This window comes from Gobio gobio, assembly GCF_949357685.1.
Source record: "Gobio gobio genome assembly, chromosome: 17".
Lineage (NCBI taxonomy): Eukaryota > Metazoa > Chordata > Actinopteri > Cypriniformes > Gobionidae > Gobio > Gobio gobio.
The window spans coordinates 15575367-15596091 of NC_137110.1; the positions used below are offsets into that span (position 1 = coordinate 15575367).

Genomic DNA, 20725 nt, shown 5'->3' on the forward strand with positions numbered 1-20725 from the left:
TGCCAATATATTATTACAGTATCAACTGAGGGTGCTCTTGCTTGCATTTGAGGGTGCTTAGACAGTGTCTGCAAACGGCCATTTTTACGTCTATCTCGGACACTTTAATGCTTCTACACTTCTGACATGTTTTCTGCATTTAGAAGCATGCACACCTCTCTCTCACGCGCTGGTTAATATATTTAATCGCGTCATCAAAAACATGATTGTTCGGTTACATTTATTCGGTCTTTTCACTTATTCGGCCGAACACCGAAAGTGCTATTTTTGCTATTTTTGGCAGAATAATTTCGGTTGCAGAACAATGGGTGCATCCCTACATGGTAGTGAAAGACACATCGGTAACACTTTACAATAAGGTTCATTAGTTAACATTAGTTAACCGCATTAGTTAACATGAACTAATAATGAACTGCACTTATAAAGCATTTATGTATCTTTGTTAATGTTAATTCCAACATTTACTAATGCATTATTAAAATCTTGTTCACAGTAGTTAATGCACTGTGAACTAACATGAACAAATCATGAACAGCTGTATTTTTATTGACTAACGTTAACAAATATTAACTAATGCTGAACAGAGGTGTTGTTCATGGTTAGTTAATGTTAACTAATGCATTAACTAATGTTAACTAATACAACCTTATTGTAAAGTGTTACCAAGACACCTAATATGTAGTGTGACTAGGGCTGCACGATATATCATTTTAGCATCAATATCGCGATGTACGCAGCTGCGATATTCACATTGCACGATGTAAGATGTCAAATATAGGGATCGTAGTTGATCCATACAGACCAGGCATCACGATTCGAAACGCACTTGATTCTCATGTATTGCAAAGTTTAACCGTAGTAGATCAAACGTTTTCATTTTCATCTGTGGTTTTTAGGTCTTAAACATTCAAATGATTTTAAACCAGTCGCTTATGGCTTTCGTGAACATAAACAATTGAGAAATAAAACAGATGCGTATCATATTGGATCCGTGCATTCGGCCTTAAAGTGACAGCAGCTTAATATTCCTACTGCTGTCTGTGTCATTCATGTTAATCAAACAACAAAATGCAAAGAGAAAATCACTTTCGTAGCTTTAACAAAGGTTAGTTATATTAATGCAGTGAAGATTATGCAGTGTTATTTTACATTTTTATTATTCAATTTCTGTACTTGAATACTGTTAGACTTGCTTGAAAAACATAAAGCACTAAAGCACATTTATTTCATTTGTATCTTTGTTCTGTTGTATCTATCTATGCTTGTACACATTAATTCCCCTAAAAAATCACCCCAATCTTTATAGAATGATTAATTCTTTCCAAATAGAGCTATTCAAGTCATCTGGTGAAATTGTTTTTATATCGCAGAAAAACAAAATATCGCAATGCCAGTTTTTTCCCCTAATATCGTGCAGCCCTACGTGTGACCCTTATTTTTTAGTTGCCAAACATGGTCCTAACCTTCTGTCTTTTTGTGTTGCACCTTAAATGTTAAGCTCATTTGAGCTTATTTTGTGTAATGTGGAGCATTGCTCATAATATTAGTTGGTGAGGATCATATTGTATAGCAAGGCTAATCAGTCATACAGCTCACTTCACTAAATCTACTTTATTATTTAAAAGATTTTTTTTTTTTTCCACTGGCTGTGGAGAAATTAGGCTCAATCCAGAATAAAGAAACACAATGACTTTTCTCCTACTCTTGACTGCACAGATATGCGAATGCTTATGTAAGCATGTATAAAATAAAAATGACTTAAGTTTATATCTTTATCATTACTTTCTCTGAAATAAATACCACTTTGTTTTGTTTTTCCTTATATAATGAAAGACCCATTTAAACAATCCTTTTGGACCACTGTAGTTTATTAACCTCTTAAACTCTGTGGACCCTGTACAGGGTCCAGAATGGCATCATCAAGTATATACTTTAAATTTGTAATGTCTGTGGAGGAGATCTGACCTCATATGTGGTACCATTTGAAAGCTTAGAGTCTCTACTTTCTGGAGACATGCATCACTTTGGCATTTGTTTTACACAAAGTAACTTGTTTACACTAAATTACTCTGGTACCATTTCCGCCTGGATTTGGCCTACCCAAATTGAAAAGCGTCCTATACCCACATACAGTGGTCTAAATAAACAATTTTGGTGTCATTTTACAGGAAACCTGTAAATAGAAAAGTATATGTTGTCTGAGTTGTAACACCCCCCCCCCCCCCCCCCTTCAGGCCATGTGTGCTCTAGCACCCTGCAGACAGTTTGGGCTGTTTCCACTAGATGGCAGCAAATACTGGAAAAAAGGTTTTTCTGTGTATCATGTTGTATGCAAGATTTATTTTAATGGATCTGAAGGAGGGCAGTGGTTTATGTTACTTCAAAGGGTTTCCTGTAAAATGACACCAAAATTGTGTATTTAGACCACTGTATGTGGGTATGGGAAGCTTTTCAATTTGGGTAGGCCAAATCCAGGTGGAAATCCTCCAAAATGGTCCCAGTGCTAAAGCATTTTTATTTTTTTGTTAAATGTTTTTTTTAATTATTATTATTTAATTTTTGTTAAATGTTTATTTATTTATTCATTTAAATTTGATTTACTATTACATGATTTACTTCCATCTACCTTTGTTGAATATTGACGACCAAAAACAATCATTATCATTACTGGAAAAAGTCAAGAAAAATAACAACGTCCATCTGCAGGTTAACTTCAAAAATATGCACATAAGTAGTGCCATGTTTATGGCTGACTGCCAACTAAATCTTCACAAACAGGGATTGCAAATGTTTCACACATTTTGAATAGATGAATAAATGAACAGCCCAATTTAGATAAATGCATCATTATGTGCTGAAGTGTTTTGAAATATTTTATTAGTGTGAGTTTTCTGTGTGCATTAGAATCATTTGAGAACGTTCTCTTGAAGAGGTCTCATCATGTGTGTGTGCGGCACGCGCGTGTACTAGGCATGAACTGGTATTTCTGTTGTGGAACTTGCACTAGGCCTATATGAAGTAGATATTTTTTCGTTGAAAGATTTTGCAGAACAGCTCACAAAAAGGAGTGAAAACAGGATAAGCGTGACATCACTCTCTATGCTGAGTTGTGTTTATTTGGTTTGTTGCACTGTTCCTGTTTGTACACACAGAATCGTGATGTCCCTGCGACCTTTCACATAGATATCCTCTTCATTGCTGGTCACATTTACTACATCCGTGAAAGGGTTAACCATGTGCTATTATCTTATACACATTTATTGTGACAATATTCTTATCACCTGATGCTTTTTAGCTGCTTGAGTTGGCATGTCACTGTGACCTCTGACTCATTTCAGCAAGGCTGCTCCTCCTCATGGGTTGTTCTATCGAGCTATAATGATTTTGTTTATGTGTTTGCTGACCTTGTTCTTTTTTATTTTTTGAAAAAAGCTTCCGATGGAGATATCGAAGCAGACATCTGTTTGTTTTCATTTGCACGGTCTCCTACAACCACTCCGATCCTCCGAGCGGTCCAGCCCTTCCTCAGTAGCACTGATAGCTAATTAATATTCCCCTCTATCTCGTACGCTCTTTATCAATGCGCATACATTAGTGATGCTTATATAAAGAACTCTGTTTTTCCCCATTCGGTTTGTTATACTGGTCTCATGGCTTTAATCAGAATGATATATCGTACTATTAAAGGATTGTTAATTATTCAACACTTGCTAAAGAATGTCAGTTATGATTTGTGGTTTTGTTATGTCACAGTGTTGAAGAAATAGGGAAGTTCCTTTTTTTTGTTTTTGTTTTTTTTCTGCTTTACATACACACTACCGGTCAAAAGTTTGGAATAATTAAGATTAAGTCTCTTCTGGCCACCAAGGCTACATTTATTTGATCAAAAATACAGTAAAAGCTGTAATATTGTGAAATCTTATGCGATGTGATCCTGTGATGGTAAAGCTGAATTTTCAGCAGCCATTACTCCAGTCTTTAGTGTCACATGATCCTTCATGCTGATCTGGTGCTCAGGTTTAATCAATTATTACTATTATTAATTATTAATAATTATAATATAAAGGTTCTTTAAAACATGTTTTCAATGTTGCTTAGTATTTTTGTGGACAATGTGATACATTTTTTTCAGGACGAATAGGAAGCTCGAAGAATGGCATTGATTTAAATTAGAAATATTTTCTAACCTTATAAATGTCTTTACTGTCACGGTTGATCATTTTAAAATTCTTGTTAAATATAAGTATACTTTTTTTTTTTTTTTTTTTAAGTCTTACACCAAACTTTTAAATATTAGTGTATCAAGGTTTCCACAAAAAGGCAAAAACTGTTTTCAACATTGAATCATATTAGAATGATTTCTGAAGGATCATGTGGCATAAAATATATTCAAATAGTTCTTTTAAATTGGAATAATTTTCCACAATATAACTGTTTTTACTTATTACTTTGATCAAATAAATGTTGACTTGGTGAGCAGAAGAGACTTGAAAAAACCTTAATTACTCCAGATGTTTAACCAGTAGTGTACATTACACAGTCAGTGTTTTTCTTTCCATCATCCCCATAAATGCATAATTCTGTATGTACGACTGACTGTCTCTCCTCCTCCTTCGTCTCCTACAGTGATGGAGTCAGCCGTTAGTACATCCACTCAAGTGGCAGATGAGTTTGATCGTAATGTTCCACGGATCTGTGGTGTGTGTGGAGACAAAGCCACTGGCTTTCACTTTAATGCGATGACCTGCGAGGGATGCAAAGGCTTCTTCAGGTACACGCGCACACACTTTCTCTCATCCAATTTGGCATTCGCACATTTACACCGATGTTCATTAAGAAACACATTAACACGTATTATCTGTAACCAATGTGATACTGCCAGACTATTTATAGTTTATGTGTGTGCGTTTTGCGTGTGCGTTCATTAGGCGCAGTATGAAGCGGAAAGCCAGTTTTACCTGTCCTTTTAATGGAAGCTGCACCATCACTAAAGATAACCGTCGCCACTGCCAGTCCTGCAGACTCAAGCGTTGCCTGGATATTGGCATGATGAAAGAGTGTGAGTTACTAGCCAACATGACACATCTTGGAACACTGATCACGGGGAGCCAAGTCACTTTGTTACATCATGTTTTAATTATAGTTTCGATTTTATTTAAACCGGGTAAGAGTCTCAACGTGCCCTAACTGTCATATTTGAAGAAAGGGAATGTTTTTTATAAGTTTTTTATGATGGACGGTTCCTTACACAAGGCTGTTAGCAAAGTGATCCTTAGTATAAGGAAGTAGCTTAGCCATTTGTGAGGACATGGTCCTGAGTGGCAGTACTTCATTTTAAAAGTGAAAGGTACTTCAGGGATTTTCAAATTGCTCAATTGCTCTTGTGTTGTGAAGAATCATCAGCGAAATGTGTAGCTTGTATGTTGCCACGTTTTGTTTATTTAAAACAAACAACACACACAGAAAGATAAGATAATAAGATAACTAAACAAGTCATAAAGGGGCAATATTTGATGCAAATGTTTATTGACCCCAATAATCATAATAGCTATAAACCTGAATATTGCTCATAGTCACAGTTTGAGCCAAAATAAACTGGCAATTAGTGGACCAACTAATACTGGTAGTAACTACCTGCGGTGTCACAGTGGTTGGGGTGTGTGTGTGTGTGTGTGTGTGTGTGTGTGTATTTACATATACAGTGGGGAGAACAAGTATTTGATACACTGCCGATTTTGCAGGTTTTCCTACTTACAAAGCATGTAGAGGTCTGTCATTTTTTATCATAGGTACACTTCAACTGTGAGAGACGGAATCTAAAACAAAAATCCAGAAAATCACATTGAATGATTTTTAAATAATTAATTTGCATTTTGATTGCATGACATAAGTATGTGATCACCTACCAACCAGTAAGAATTCCGGCTCTCACAGACCTGTTAGTCTTTCTTTAAGAAGCCCTCCTGTTCTCCACTCATTACCTGTATTAACTGCACCTGTTTGAACTCGTTACCTGTATAAAAGACACCTGTCCACACACTCAATCAAACAGATGCCAAACTCTCCATAATGGCCAAGACCAGATAGCTGTGTAAGGACATCAGGGATAAAATTGTAGACTTGCACAAGGCTGGGATGGGCTACAGGACAATATGCAAGCAGCTTCATGAGAAGGCAACAACTGTTGGCGCAATTATTAGAGAATGGAAGAAGTTTAAGACGACGGTCAATCTCCCTCGATCTGGGGCACCATGCAAGATCTCACCCCGTGGGGCATCAATGATCATGAGGAAGGTGAGGGATCAGCCCAGAACTACACGGCAGGACCTGGTCAATGACCTGAAGAGAGCTGGGACCACAGTCTCAAAGAAAACCATTAGTAACACACTACGCCGTCATGGATTAAAATCCTGCAGGGCACGCAAGGTCCCCCTGCTCAAGCCAGCACATGTCCAGCCCCGTCTGAAGTTTGCCAATGACCATCTGGATGATCCAGAGGAGGAATGGGAGAAGGTCATGTGGTCTGTTGAGACAAAAATAGAGCTTTTTGGCCTAAACTCCACTCGCCGTGTTTGGAGGAAGAAGAAGGATGAGTACAACCCCAAGAACACCATCCCAATCGTGAAGCATGGAGGTGGAAACATCATTCTTTGGGGATGCTTTTCTGCATACGGGACAGGACGACTGCACCGTATTGAGGGGAGGATGGACTTGGCCGTGTATCACGAGATCTTGGCCAACAACCTCCTTCTCTCTTGTCTGGCTATCACCAGACCAAGCTCAATTTAAGATTGAACATTGGTCTGGGTAGTCTGCTATGTATTTTCTACTGCACAAGAAGCGTGATAAACGAGCATAAATTCAAGTACTCTGTACGCAATTGGATTGTCCTCAACCAATCAGACCACAAGAGGCGTGATCAAACGGCCACCGATCCATCACTTCTCGATCCGTCATTGTGTTAAACCCGCCAATAGCGGGCCAGGTGGGTAAGCCAGTCTGTGATTGGTTCCCGCAAAAGTGTAACAGAAGCAGTAGAAATGAATGTACAGGTTTCCAGACTGAGTTGCAGGGCGAAATCAAATCGCTGGCAGATCAGGCTGGGTTTACCCAGTCTACCATACCTCAGTAAGAGCATTGAAGATGGGTCCAGCATGACATCGACCCGAAACACACAGCCAGGTCAACTAAGGAGTGGCTCCGTAAGAAGCATCTCAAGGTCCTGGAGTGGCCTAGCCAGTCTCCAGACCTGAACCCAATAGAAAATCTTTGGAGGGAGCTGGAAGTCCGTATTGCCCAGCGACAGCCCCGAACCCTGAAGGATCTGGAGAAGGTCTGTATGGAGGAGTGGGCCAAAATCCCTGCCGCAGTGTGTGCAAACCTGGTCAAGAACTACAGGAAACGTATGATCTCTGTAATTGCAAAATAAGGTTTCTGTACCAAATATTAAGTTCTGCTTTTCTGATGTATCAAATACTTATGTCATGCAATAAAATGCAAATTAATTACTTAAAAATCATACAATGTGATTTTCTGGATTTTTGTTTTACATTCTGTCACTCACAGTTGAAGAGTACCTATGATAAAAATTACAGACTTCGTATACATGCTTTGTAAGTGGGCAAACCTGCAAAAGCGGCGGTGTACAAATACTTGTTCTCCCCACTGAATATATCACTGATTCTTGAGATGAGGGACAAAACGTGTTTTAAAATGTTACAAAATAAAAACTTAACGCTACATTATTAAAAATGGGTATTTTTGTAGACAAAGGTCTCAGATAAGGAACCATGTAAGGGTACAGGTTTTTTTCTAAATTTTTGTTAAAAAAAAAATTACATTTATTCAGTCCATAACTTAAAGGGATAGTTCACCCAAAAATGAAAATTCTGTCATCATTAACTCACCCTCAAGTTGTTCCAAACCTGTATGAGTTTCTTTGTTCTGCTGAACACAAAAGAAGATATTTTGAAGAATGTTTGTATCTAAGCAGATAGAGCAACTACCATAGTATTTTTTTCCCTACTATGGTAGTCAATGGTTTCTCTATTTGCTTGGTTACAAACATTCTTCAAAATATCTTCTTTTTTGTTCAGCAGAACAAAGAAACTCATACAGGTTTGGAACAACTTGAGGATGAGTAAATGATGACAGAATTTTCATTTTTGGGTGAACTATCCCTTTAATTTGTGTCAACTCCGTCAGACACACTAAAAAGCATGCTAATTTAATTTAATCCATCCAAAAACAATGTAAAAACCTCAGTTATGTAATACTGGTGTTCAGTAAAGGATCTAAATCATAAAATGCATTCTCTGTTTATTTTTTGTTTGTTTTCACACTATTATGAACAACCCAGTTTCTAAATTCCTTAATTCTCGTCCCTCCTTTTAATATTAAACATATATCACCAATGTTTCTTAGGTAATTAAGACATATCATCATGTAGTTCCATTGATGTTTTAACACTTTTACACAATAAATTGAAAAAAGAATCAGACTTTTCTTTCAAAATTAACAAAAACCTTCACCTGACGGTGTAAAATACTGATGGAGTTGACAAATACTGACGGTGTTGACAAAGGTTGAGCTGAGGCCAAATATACAGTATATGTAAATAGAATCATAAGAAGTGTTTTGGTGGACCACCGCCGGTGCTACTCAATGCCGTTATCAAGTTTACCGGCACAACCCTAGTAGTAATACACCTAGTAGTAATGTAATTTGATATAGGTCATCACTCCATGTTTTCAAATTCTTTGGTGGGCCAGAGTATATCAGGGAAGGTACAGAGAATGATGTTAAATTCAGTTAAACTTAAAAATAAATAATAACAATTTTATTCAGAAAGATTGAAAAAGAATAATAATGATAATAGTTATTATCCGCTTGGTGTGGAAAATTAAGAGAAATATCCTGAGACTGAATTTAAAGCTATTGATTATCATCAGCAAACAACTAAATTATGGTCATAATAGAACACTGGATTTTAGTTATTTATTTATTTTTTAGATATATTTCACCTGTAATAAAGTTATATTACATGGGTATAGTGATGATGATACTCATCTTTTCCTTCAGTTATACTGACGGATGAAGAGGTTCAGAGGAAAAAGGATCTGATCCAGAGGAGAAAGGATGAGGAGGCACAGAAGGAGGCACAGAAGCCCCGGCTCTCAGATGAGCAGCGCACCATCATTGACACGCTGGTGGATGCGCATCACAAAACCTATGACGATTCCTACTCCGACTTCTCACGTTTCAGAGTAAATACTCTTTACCTCTTCTGCTTATCATTCTCTTGTTTTCAACCGAACCAGTTTTAGTATCCTCTTTTACATTGGCCGCAATGTGCTTTTTGTACACTTGAGTGAACAAAAAAAAAACAATAATAAATATCAAGCAAAGTACCTTCTACATTTCAGAACAAACTTGTCTCAACCAACTTGTGCTAAAGTGATTTTAAGTCAAATGTTAGAATTTTCAGCAGCCATTACATTATCTTTCAGAAATAATTCTGTGCTGATTTGCTTGCCAAGAAATATATCTTATTATTATAAATGTTGAGAATATTTTTATACATTTTTGATACATTTTTGCTTTGATGAATACAATGTTCCAAAGAACAGCATTAAAATATACATTTTCGTAACAATGTGAAAGTCTTTACTGTCACTTTTGATCGATTGAATTAGTCCTTGCTGAATAAAAGTATTGATTCCTTTTAAAATAAAATTTTCTCTTTGAACTGTAGTCTATATTTGATATGCATATCTCCTTGCAGAGAAACCATAGTTTAGTACATTAATTATGAACATTTTCCACTAGAAAGTGTCCAGAGACCTTTTGTCTTAATTTTGAACAATATTTGTATTATTTTGTTTTGAAATCTAACAAACCTTTTTCTCCATGACCAAATGTTTGATTTTTTTTTATTTATATTTTGTTATATAATGCAGAGACGTTCATACTTTAAGTGTTCAAATACTTTCATGTTTTTTGTTTATTAGGCATCTATTCATTGCTAACTTGTTCAGTGTGTTCATATGTATATGTGTGTGTTTTGTGTTGCAGCCTCCAGTTAGAGAGGGTCCAGTTACACGTAGTGCCAGCCGAGCCGCGTCTCTTCATTCACTATCAGACGCCTCCTCAGACTCCTTCAGCCACTCTCCAGGTGACACACACACACAAGGTGACACACACACACAAATGCGTACGCATGCTAAGCAAATGCACACACAGTCGTTTGTGCGTAAATCACCTGTAAAGTTCATTCTCAGAAATGTTTTTCAGCCCAGTGTGAGGCACAGGCAGGCGTGAGTGTTTTGTGTTAGAGGTTTGTGTGTCTTATATGCACAGCAGTCTCTCTGCAGGATCTCACCATGCCTGACGTCACAGGAGAGCCACTCTAATGACAAACAGACTATTCACATAAGCTGATTTCCTTATAGGGACCAAAAAATATCCCCACAAGGTCAAAAATGACTGGTATTACTATATTTGTGGGTACATTTGGTCCCCATAGTAGGGTTTACCACACACACACGCGCACACACACACACACACACATCTGGCTCGTCTTGGAAGCAGCAAATTGTTTTTGTAACATTAAATATGACATTTGTTATAAATTCTCTACTAGGGATAATTGGTATGACCATAATCTTACATCTCACAATATGAGTACTTTTTTATATACACAGCTCTGGAAAAAATTAAGAGACCACTTAACATTGAGAAATCAATGTTAAGTGGTCTCTTAATTTTTTCCAGAGCTGTATATATATATATATATATATATACACACACATTAGAAATCTCTGTTTTTGATAATAATATAATTCATTTTTCAAATGCTGCTGATTTAATTCATTGTGAAAAGTGTTGATGGCGGCATTACATTTATGTCTATTCGTGTTGAATCAAACGCTGTTTTTCAGATATGTTGATATTGTTTGCTCTAAAGGGAAAATTTAAGTAAGAGATTTATTTGGCTGTGTTGACTGTTGACAGCTTTGTTTACTGTCACGAAGGCGTTTGCAAGAGTTCGGAACACAGTACGTTGACAGGCAGTGAGCTTGTGCTGAGCTGCAGGCTCAACCAGCCCTGTGTACCTGTAGAAACATGCAGGAAAGACGTTTTCACTGATTTTATTGCAAGCTGTGCTTCATTTATTACAAATCTGAATAACAAAAAATCCAAATTAATAAAAAAGTTATAATATCAAGGGTAAAAACATACACAATTATGATTTTTCCCATAATCGTGCACTCATAATACATAATGCAATTTAATGACAGCAAATGACATATACACAAAATTGCTGATTTGTAAAATTAAAATACAATTCACTAAATATTAACAACAGAAGATGTATGTTATCCGTCTGTATTATATAAGGCTGATGGCAGATTTTGGAACAGACACAAGGGGGAGATAATGCTTCTGTTATTCAGCTAAGAGTTATCTGCCAGTGTATTAAAATAATGTGCTTGTCCATTTTTTTTTCTTTGCCCATTGAGTCAGATTTTTACTTGCCCTACCAACTTTTTCACCACAAAAATTATTAATTTTATTTCATGCAAAGTAACTTCAGTACCGTCAAAGAATGATCTAATTTCCTTTGATTTGTTTTCATCTGTTCGGAGTGTAAATCCCTTAGTCAACCATCAGAAAATGCTTTGGTTATGAAGACGGTTATGAATTGTTAAAGGTTGCTGAGATGAAGCAAAGCATTAATCCTTTTTTCTTCTTTTCTCTCCCCCCCCCCCCCCCCCCCTCCACATATGTAGAATCAGGAGATCGTAAGATGAATCTGAGTAATCTGTTGATGATGTATCAGGAGCAGGGTTTGAGCTCCAGTCCGGACTCAAAGGAGGATGAGAGCTCCGGTCTTTCCATGCTTCCTCACCTGGCTGACCTGGTTTCCTACAGCATCCAAAAAGTCATCGGCTTTGCTAAAATGATTCCTGGATTCAGGTAAAGTTAATTTATGAATTGAAATGCAGGAGGAATTACTGAATTGCAATTTGAAGAAATTCAACAGTCATCTCAAGGAATTTATTAAATGATATATACTAGGGATGCACAATATTGGATTTTTGCCGATATTCGATATGCCGATATTTTTCAACTCATTTTGGCCGATGCCGATATCGATACCGATATATGTTTATTTTTTCCCTTTGTTTGGAAACAACACCATTTTGATACTTGTTAAAGATAAATAAATGTTAATAAAGTTATTTTTATAATAAGAGTATATTTTCTCTAAAAATAATAATAATAAAGTCAGTGATTTTTCATCCCAGACAGATTCAGTTGTAATCTAAATATTTATTTTTGGATTTAATGTTTGTGCCTATGTGGGGGGTGTCTTTAGCTTCAAATAAAAAAATATACAATTATTTTAGTGCTCCTTGGATTATTTTTCATCATCCATTTCATAAAATTTTATTACAGATTAATAAACTGTATATACAAGTATTTAATTTGAAACAGTGTCATGTTTGTGATTTGACATCATTACTGCTTTATTTATTCAGAAAAAAAAGAAACTTCAATTTATTTGTGTATTCTACTTTTCATTGTATTACTGTAACAACAGCGCCCCCCTCTACATTTATATAACATTTTAGTGGGCGGGTTTTTGGCTAGTTTTGTTGTGAAAACCCGGCAACCCTATGTTGTCGGTCACGTCCTTCTGTACTTTCACAAATTCAAGGCAGTATTTAAAAACGGTCAATATAAATAACCATACATGCAATGTATATGCTTGTTTTTGCTTCAAGAATGACCACACAGCTGACATTATAGCACTATAGCAGTCCTTGCACATGTGAGTTATTGCAGGCTCGTATCAACACGTTATCATATCGGCAAGGCATATCGGCATAATTTTTTCATATCAGCCGATGCTGATTTATATATTTGATGCATTTATCGGCCGATTCCGATGTCGTGCCGATAATATCGTGCATCCCTAATATATACTGTATACATACACTCACTGGCCACTTTATTAGGTACACCTTGTTAACGCAAATATCTAATTAAGTCTTGCCATTCTCCTCTGATCTCTGGCATCAACAAGGCATTTTCACCCACTCAGCTGCCATTCACTGGATATTTTCACCAGTTTTTGGTGAAATAAAAACTACGTACGACTTACCCTGACATGCACCTCTCCAAAAATGCAACACCGTGTCAATTCTACGTGGACCGCAAGCGCTGTGATTGGTCTGACAGAACCCCTCCCTCTGGGGTACACATACTCCCTCTGCATGTGTAACTGTACATCGACGCGGTAAAGGATGCAGACGTATAAATGAAAATCGACGCGTAGCTCACGGTGTAGAGGCTACCTCAAGTCAGCCTCAAGTCCCTTAAATTACATGCCTTGTTTAAACTTCAGCAGATCGTCTTGAACATGTCTACGTACTTAAATGTATTAAGTTGCTGCCATGTGATTGGCTGATTGATAGAAAGGCAACAGTAACTCAAATAACCACTTGCTACCACCGAGGTTTGCAAAAGAGCATCTCTGAATGCACAACACGTTGAAGCTTGAAGCAGATGGGCTACAGCAGATGGGCTACACACTGGTGCCACTCACCAAAATTCGACAATAGAAGACTGGAAAAACCTTGCTGGTCGGATGAGTCTTGATTCATGCTGCGACATTCAGATGGTAGGGTCAGAATTTGGTGTAAACAACATGAAAGCATGGATCCATCCTGTCTTCCTTCTATCTGCTAATGGTGGGGGGATCAAATCATCTCAAACTGGTTTCTTGAACATTAGTCAAATGGCCGCCACAGTCACCAGATCTCAATCCAAAAGAGCACCTTTGGGATGCTTTGGAAGGGGAGATTCGCATCATGGATGTGAAGCCGACAAATCTGCAGCAACTGCGGGATGCTATCATGCCAATATGGACCAAATTCTCTGAGGAATGTTTCCAGCACCTTGTTGAATCTATGGCATGAAGAATTAAGGCAGTTCTGAAGGCGAAACGGGTTCCAACGGTGTACCTAATAAACTGGCCAGTGAGTTTGTTTGTATGTATATGTGTGTATATATCTGAGCAAGGGTGTTCTGTACATTAATTTAATCCATTTAGTGGATCTCGTTTGTGGAAAGTTCCACCCTTTTCCCGACAGGTTATTGTTGACATGACTGTCATCTATTTGATTTCCTCAGGAACATAAAAATAGGTTTGACCTTATAAAGTGTCACTCTCAGTACATGTGTCTTTCCTGCCTCTGTGCACTTCCATGTATTTCCCGGCTTCCTCAGAATATGCGTTAATGCATATTCATTATGGACCTCCGGTTGCTGTGGTAACCATAGGAGTGTCATGTTATCTGAACTGAATTCACCCACTCCCTCTTACATCTGCCATTCACAGAATCCAGCATGAGCCAACATTTGATGTGTATGCGTTTGTGTCTGTTCTTGTGTGTCTCAGAGAGCTGACAGCTGAAGATCAGATTGCTTTGCTGAAGTCCAGCGCTATAGAAGTCATCATGCTAAGGTCCAACCAGTCTTTCAGTCTAGAGGACATGAGTTGGAGCTGTGGAGGACCAGACTTTAAATACTGTGTCAATGATGTGACAAAAGGTACACAAACTCAAGCTCACATTGAGTTTTAGTTCAATGACATAAATTATGTTGCCTTGGCAACTAACTGAAATAAAATACATTTAAGTTGTACTAAAATGACTAAAACTGAAATAAAAATAAGATGAAGAAAAAACAACGACATAAAATTACTAAAATTAAAATGAAACCGAAAATATATTTAAAAAAAAAAATACATTAATAAATACTACAATAGTATGTAATCATACTAAAATAACACTGAAGAGTTGCATGTTATGTCAAAAAGTTTTCCTTGATTTTGAAGAGGATGTTTTACTGCATTTCATGTCTTATCAGTAGTTAATCTTATGATTTATGAAAGTTCATTGCCGGTTGAAATGTAGAAATATTTTTTTAAATAATTTTGATCCCAGTTTTATGCATGGAGACAGTTACAGTGGCTCAAACTGTTTTGACACTTGCGCTGCACTGTATGCAAATCTTTGTATTGATGATTAATACCAAAATAAGTTAATCTTTTTTTTTTTTTAAAGAAATATAGCACAAGCATTTCACAAAAAAACTTAGTTTTGAGTAACTTTTTACAATTCCTTATCATTAGGTATCAAGAACTAACAATTAACTATTTTTTTACAGCATTTTTTTTTATCTAGGTTTGATCATTTATAAACATACTATTGTGCATAAATTAATATTAGTTCATATTGTACAATTTAACATTAGAATTTAGCATAAATGTTACCAATATATGCTATGAAACTATGAACGTATTGTTTATTGTTGTTTTATGACATTTTTCGTTTTCAAATTGTTGATTTATAATATTAATAACTGTTATTACTCATTATAATAATGATTAAATTAGACCGATACATGCTATGGAAATATTGTTTATTGTATTTTTATTATAATTATATAATAATAATTAAATGTCAATTATAAAACAATAGCTATATTATTAAAAAATTAGATTTTTTTGGTCACTTTCAGGTTATCAAAATAATTATAAAAAAATGTTCAGTTTGTGATGAACAGGATCTGTGGTTATGTCTTATGAACGCCTGAATTTTGTGTATGTTTGGGGGAGCAGCTGGACATACTGTGGAGCTGTTGGAGCCTCTGGTGAAGTTTCAGGTGGGCTTGAAAAAGCTTAACCTACATGAGGAGGAACATGTGCTGCTGATGGGCATTTGTCTGCTGTCTCCAGGTCCGTGTGTATCCCAAATACACTAAACATTAGACAGACTGGGACTTTAAAAACATGCCCATGCTTGCAAACAGGAATCTCATTTGTCTGTGTGTGTGTGTGTGCTCATAGACCGGCCCGGGGTGCAGGACCACGTGCGAGTGGAAGCGTTGCAGGACAGGTTATCTGAGGTTCTGCAGGCGTACATTCGTGCGCATCACTCGGGGGGCCGTCTGCTCTACGCTAAGATGATCCAGAAGCTGGCGGACCTCCGTAGCCTGAACGAAGAGCACTCCAAGCAGTACCGCTCCCTTTCTTTCCAGCCCGAACACAGCATGCAGCTGACCCCTTTGGTGCTGGAAGTGTTCGGCGGGCAGGTGACCTAGTAACTTCACCCGAGTCGGATCAAGACGTTTGGGTTAAATGGTGTGACCCGGAGGGGTGTGGAGTGAATGTACGGACAATCACCTTAAAATGCATACAGAGTTTCCAGGACGAAGTTTGTGAGTGGTGTGTGTGTGTGTATCCCTCATCATTTTCAGATCGGCTAGGGAGTGCCATAGATGTTTCCTTTTGTTTGTTGTATGTAAGGAGGACATTCTTAAAAGAATGTAAAATGGTCATGGTGTTTTTCACTGTGGCAACTCGATACAGTAATATTTTACTGTATTGTCAATAGCCAACATTATTACACTGCATGTGTAGGATGAGTGTGTAAGTGTGCGGTCCTGTTCTAAACCTCTGCATGGTCCCCAAAGCGCTGTCCACTACTGCTGATGTCCTGTCTCTTCACCTCCTGCCTTTAAATGCACAGGGTTAAAAGTACTAATGCAAGCACACAGCTCTAACTCACCCCTCGCCTAGCCACTTAACCAATTAATCGGCAGCTCCGCCCCCTCCCTTTGCCTCCCGAGCTCTGATAGGTTGCTGAACAATGGCTGTCTTCTCTAATGTTTGCCTCTGCTGTGATTGGCCAATTATCTGACGCCTCTGCAAAGTGGTTAGTGCGGAATTAGCGCTTGCCACACAGCTAATCTGTAAATAAGACTCAGTATCTATATTCGTACCTATTTCGATTAGTGTAGAGTTTAAAATAAGCGCTTCTTGTGGCTTATGGTAGAATCTAGCGAAGGGAGACCCTGCAGCCCTGGCTGGCTACCATCAATATGTAAAGATCTAACCGTGCGTTCGTGCAAACACACAGGAATTGGAAAAATGCGAGCATTACCTCTTTTCTTTACATCGTTTTGAAGTCACATCTGTAAATCCCGCGATACACATTTCTCAACTCTTGCATTCCATCAATTATTTTTTCTTTTGGACACTTTTTATTTATTTTTTCCCCCCAGATTAATTCATCAAATTACGTTTTTCTCTAACAAAATTTGACCCTTCATTAATCATCACATCACCACTTTTTAATTTATAGTATGTTTCACAAAAGCAAGAGTTTGAAAGCTATAATAAAAAAAAACTGTTTAGGTCATATTTCAACCCAAAAGAAAAAAATGAATTATTGTAATATCATAATGAATATTACAATTATACATACATAACATTTGAAATAATATTTATTTTGCTTCGTATTCTAGTAATGAGGACTTTTTTTTACAATACGGTAATGAAAATGTTCTTAATAAATGTAATTAATTGGAAACATGAATTAAAAATAATGTAACTCCAAAAAAAAAAAAGTATTACTTTTTTATTTTAGGATGAAATATGACCAGTTTCTTCTTGACAGGTTTTTGGGAGATTAAACTTATTTTTTGGTTTTGTGCATCACACACTAGTAAGAAGGACTTTACTGTGAAATAAGAGACTGTTTGGTTCTCACTTTTTTAGGATAACTCTAATAGCAGCATGCTATTTGCCATCAGTAGCTACGGTTTTACATGCTACCTGGGTGTTTTTGGTATTTGTTTGCACAGGCAGATCCTTCAAAGCATTATCTAATTACAGCATAACACAACTCAGAGGATTCTTTTCTTATGCTGGGTTGTTATTATATAAACAGTAATTACAGTCACCTAATACCACATCGGCCGTGGTATAGACTCTTTTTTTTTTTTTTTTTTGCATGTCTTTGTTCACCGTATTAATATCACTCTAGCCACTGCCTGCATTGTGTCCTCTAAACCAAACACAGCTGCCTTAGCTTGGCCTCAGCCATTCACAGTTATTCATTGAATTGATCTTTTTATGCTTTTTAAGTATGTCCTTTTCTCCGCTGTGTATTATAGCTGTATGTGATATTCGCGAGACCGTCGACTCCCTGAGTCGCATTAGAGGGCTGATACTTACAGAGCACCGTCTCTGTTGCTTTATATATCTCGTGCTCTCCACGTTCTCCACAAGCTCTTTTTTAATCACGTCTGATTTATACGAATCTTCTACTTCTCGGTCAGGGCTCAGGGTCATTAGAAAAAAACTTTTCTGTGGTATGAGAGTTAATCATAGTTAATGAAGATTGTCTGTAGGTGCGAGTTTGGTGTCGGAACTGGGTCGACGATTTAATGATCATGTAAGCTGAATTTAACTACCTGGAAACTGCGGCTCCTCGGCAAGCGCAGTGCGCGTGTGTGTCTGTGGAAGCATGTGTTTATGAAGCGAGGGCGATGTATAGCATTTACCTATACACCAAGTATATTCATATTTGATTGGGTGTCATATTCGACCCAGCATAGATGGGTAATTTGTGTGTGAGTGAAAAGGTCATCGTTTCCTCAGTACATTACTAATAAATAACTTAGTCATGGCACTTACGATTTAATGATATGGAAGGTTTGCTTTATATATATATCTATGAGTATTACTTTGCAAATGTAAAAGATTAAAATATTTTCTTGTAGACTAGTTTTGATATTCTGGTATCTGTACAGGTGGAGGCAGAGGGCAGATGGTTGTTTGTGTATGTGTGGGTAGGTATGCAAATATATAGGAAAGTACGATTGAATGCTAACCTCCTGCCCAGTGCTTTGCTCTCTTTCGACTGTCTATTTTATCGTCTTCATGCCTTCTCTCTATACTAAGCTGCTCTTTACTTTGTGGGATGAGGGTGTACACTCAATTTGAAACTGGAAAACGATGAAATCTTCCAGTTTTGAGCATTTTTGTAATCTTTCACTTCTTTGTTTTGTTCTGATTTCACGACGAACGAGTGAGAATATCCCTGCAGCACTTACCATAAATTGATATCAGACAAACCAGGACAACGTCATGTTTAAACCGTTGCAAGATATACATTATGCATGATGATGATGATGATGATGGTGATGGCGATGCATGAGAAAGACAGAGATGAAATTGATGTTGGTCTCTTTTCCGAGTGCAAAATGTAACCATAACAAACTACCTCTCTGGGGAACAGACACATTTGATTTGTATTTTTTTATGATTCATTTGTATTTATTGCTGTGCAGTGGCTCACATGGACAACCCAGTACCTCATGTATGAATATCACTTAACAACAAAGACGCCTTAACAGCTGTTTTATCAGATTTTTTTAAACTATTATTATCTGTGTGTACAGTATTTGTATCCTTAGCTTTCTCCAACGCGTTCAAACATTCACATACACGGACTGACAGACAACAAAACCTACATGTTCACAAGAAAGCTGAGAGCTGTTAAGGCGTGGTCACTTCCATGATTGACAGTGTTCAGTTGCTGCTGGGATTGGTTGGCCATCCTCAGGCCCCTCCCCCTCTTTATTCTGACTGCTCAGTTGGATTTTGCTGCTCCACAAAAATAATTACACAAAACATGACAGAGCATGGCCTTCTCTCTTTTTCTCTTTTTAAACGGTGATCTGTCAAGTGGACATCATCTGCCCTGCAAATCACACATGCTCAAATGTTACCTCGTACAAAAACGCATAAATACGCTCTATGGTCAATACCTCATGCCAGGTCAATCCTAAAACGGAGTAGAAGATGGATTCGAATTGATGGCAGAGTCATCTGTGACAAAGAGTTGATGAAGAGAGACATGCTCTTTACCTCTCCTCTTCTGTCTGGGCACCGTAGGACAGGAGATCAATAGAAAGTTTGTGGCACTAAATGGCTCATAAGTGCTGAAGCACTTCTGTCTCTGAGTGAATGGGTACCATAAAGAAAAACTGTAATGCAAATGCTAGCTGTTTACAGGCTAACAGTAGTATGCCTGCTCACCAGGACAAAACCAGTTGAATATGACCATTCATGAAACATTTAGTTTTTCTTTTTCATCATAAAGTATTGTAAATTCATGTTCCTGATTTCATGTAATATTGGTCAAATGTTTTACAAATCAATAAAAGAATATAATAATAAACACTGGTTACTTGTTTGACTTTCTGTCATACAGGGGAGAGTGGGGTAGGCTGTGTCAGGCCTGTTCTAGCTAAATTAAACTATATATGTGACCATATAGCAAGGGCCCATCAAATATTATCAAACCTGTTTGTCAAAGCAAATTTTACCCATGTAATATTACATATACAATATAAAGTTTCCCAGGTATAGGCACTATTATATTTAGCTCACTTGCATTTCATTTTTATGGTCACTAGATGGAGACTTTGTGCACACACACACACACACACACACACACTGAGGCAATCGGCCTGTGGAACAGATTGTGCTGATATTAGGCTGTGTGCTAACTTTACGTAAAGTACTTTTACTTATCAAAGTTTCACAAAATTAAAAAGATAAAATCGACAGCACGATAGGCTACCAACTCTGGCCCTGGAACTGCATCTGCAACAGCGCTGCCATCCCGGAACGGAGTGAATGGCAATCGACAGAGGAGGCCTCAGTTTGCCATATTAATAATTAATAAGCCAAAATAATCGTTTGATTTGCAGTGTGATAGTCTTCAAAATGTTTGTCATGGCATATTTATTTTTTGTAGAACTTTATTTGAGGTTTGATACAAGAAAGATTTTTTAA

At 37.2% G+C, this 20725-nt stretch overlaps 1 protein-coding gene across 2 annotated transcripts in view; it reads left to right on the forward strand.

The window, feature by feature from the left end:
• Nucleotides 1-20083, forward strand: part of vdrb (vitamin D receptor b) — a 31397-nt gene extending 11314 nt beyond the window's left edge. Inside the window, exons 2-9 of one of the 2 annotated variants that reach the window (XM_079840538.1) lie at nt 4627-4771; nt 4929-5059; nt 9082-9266; nt 10075-10174; nt 11793-11979; nt 14471-14622; nt 15695-15811; nt 15923-20083. In XM_079840538.1, coding sequence (XP_079696664.1) covers nt 4629-4771; nt 4929-5059; nt 9082-9266; nt 10075-10174; nt 11793-11979; nt 14471-14622; nt 15695-15811; nt 15923-16176 — 1269 coding nt within the window. In that variant the 5' untranslated portion in view covers nt 4627-4628 and the 3' untranslated portion in view covers nt 16177-20083. Of the gene's footprint in view, nt 1-4626; nt 4772-4928; nt 5060-9081; nt 9267-10074; nt 10193-11792; nt 11980-14470; nt 14623-15694; nt 15812-15922 lie in introns of both variants that reach the window. The other variant, XM_079840537.1, reaches the window with a different exon arrangement.
• Nucleotides 20084-20725: the final 642 nt, after the last annotated feature.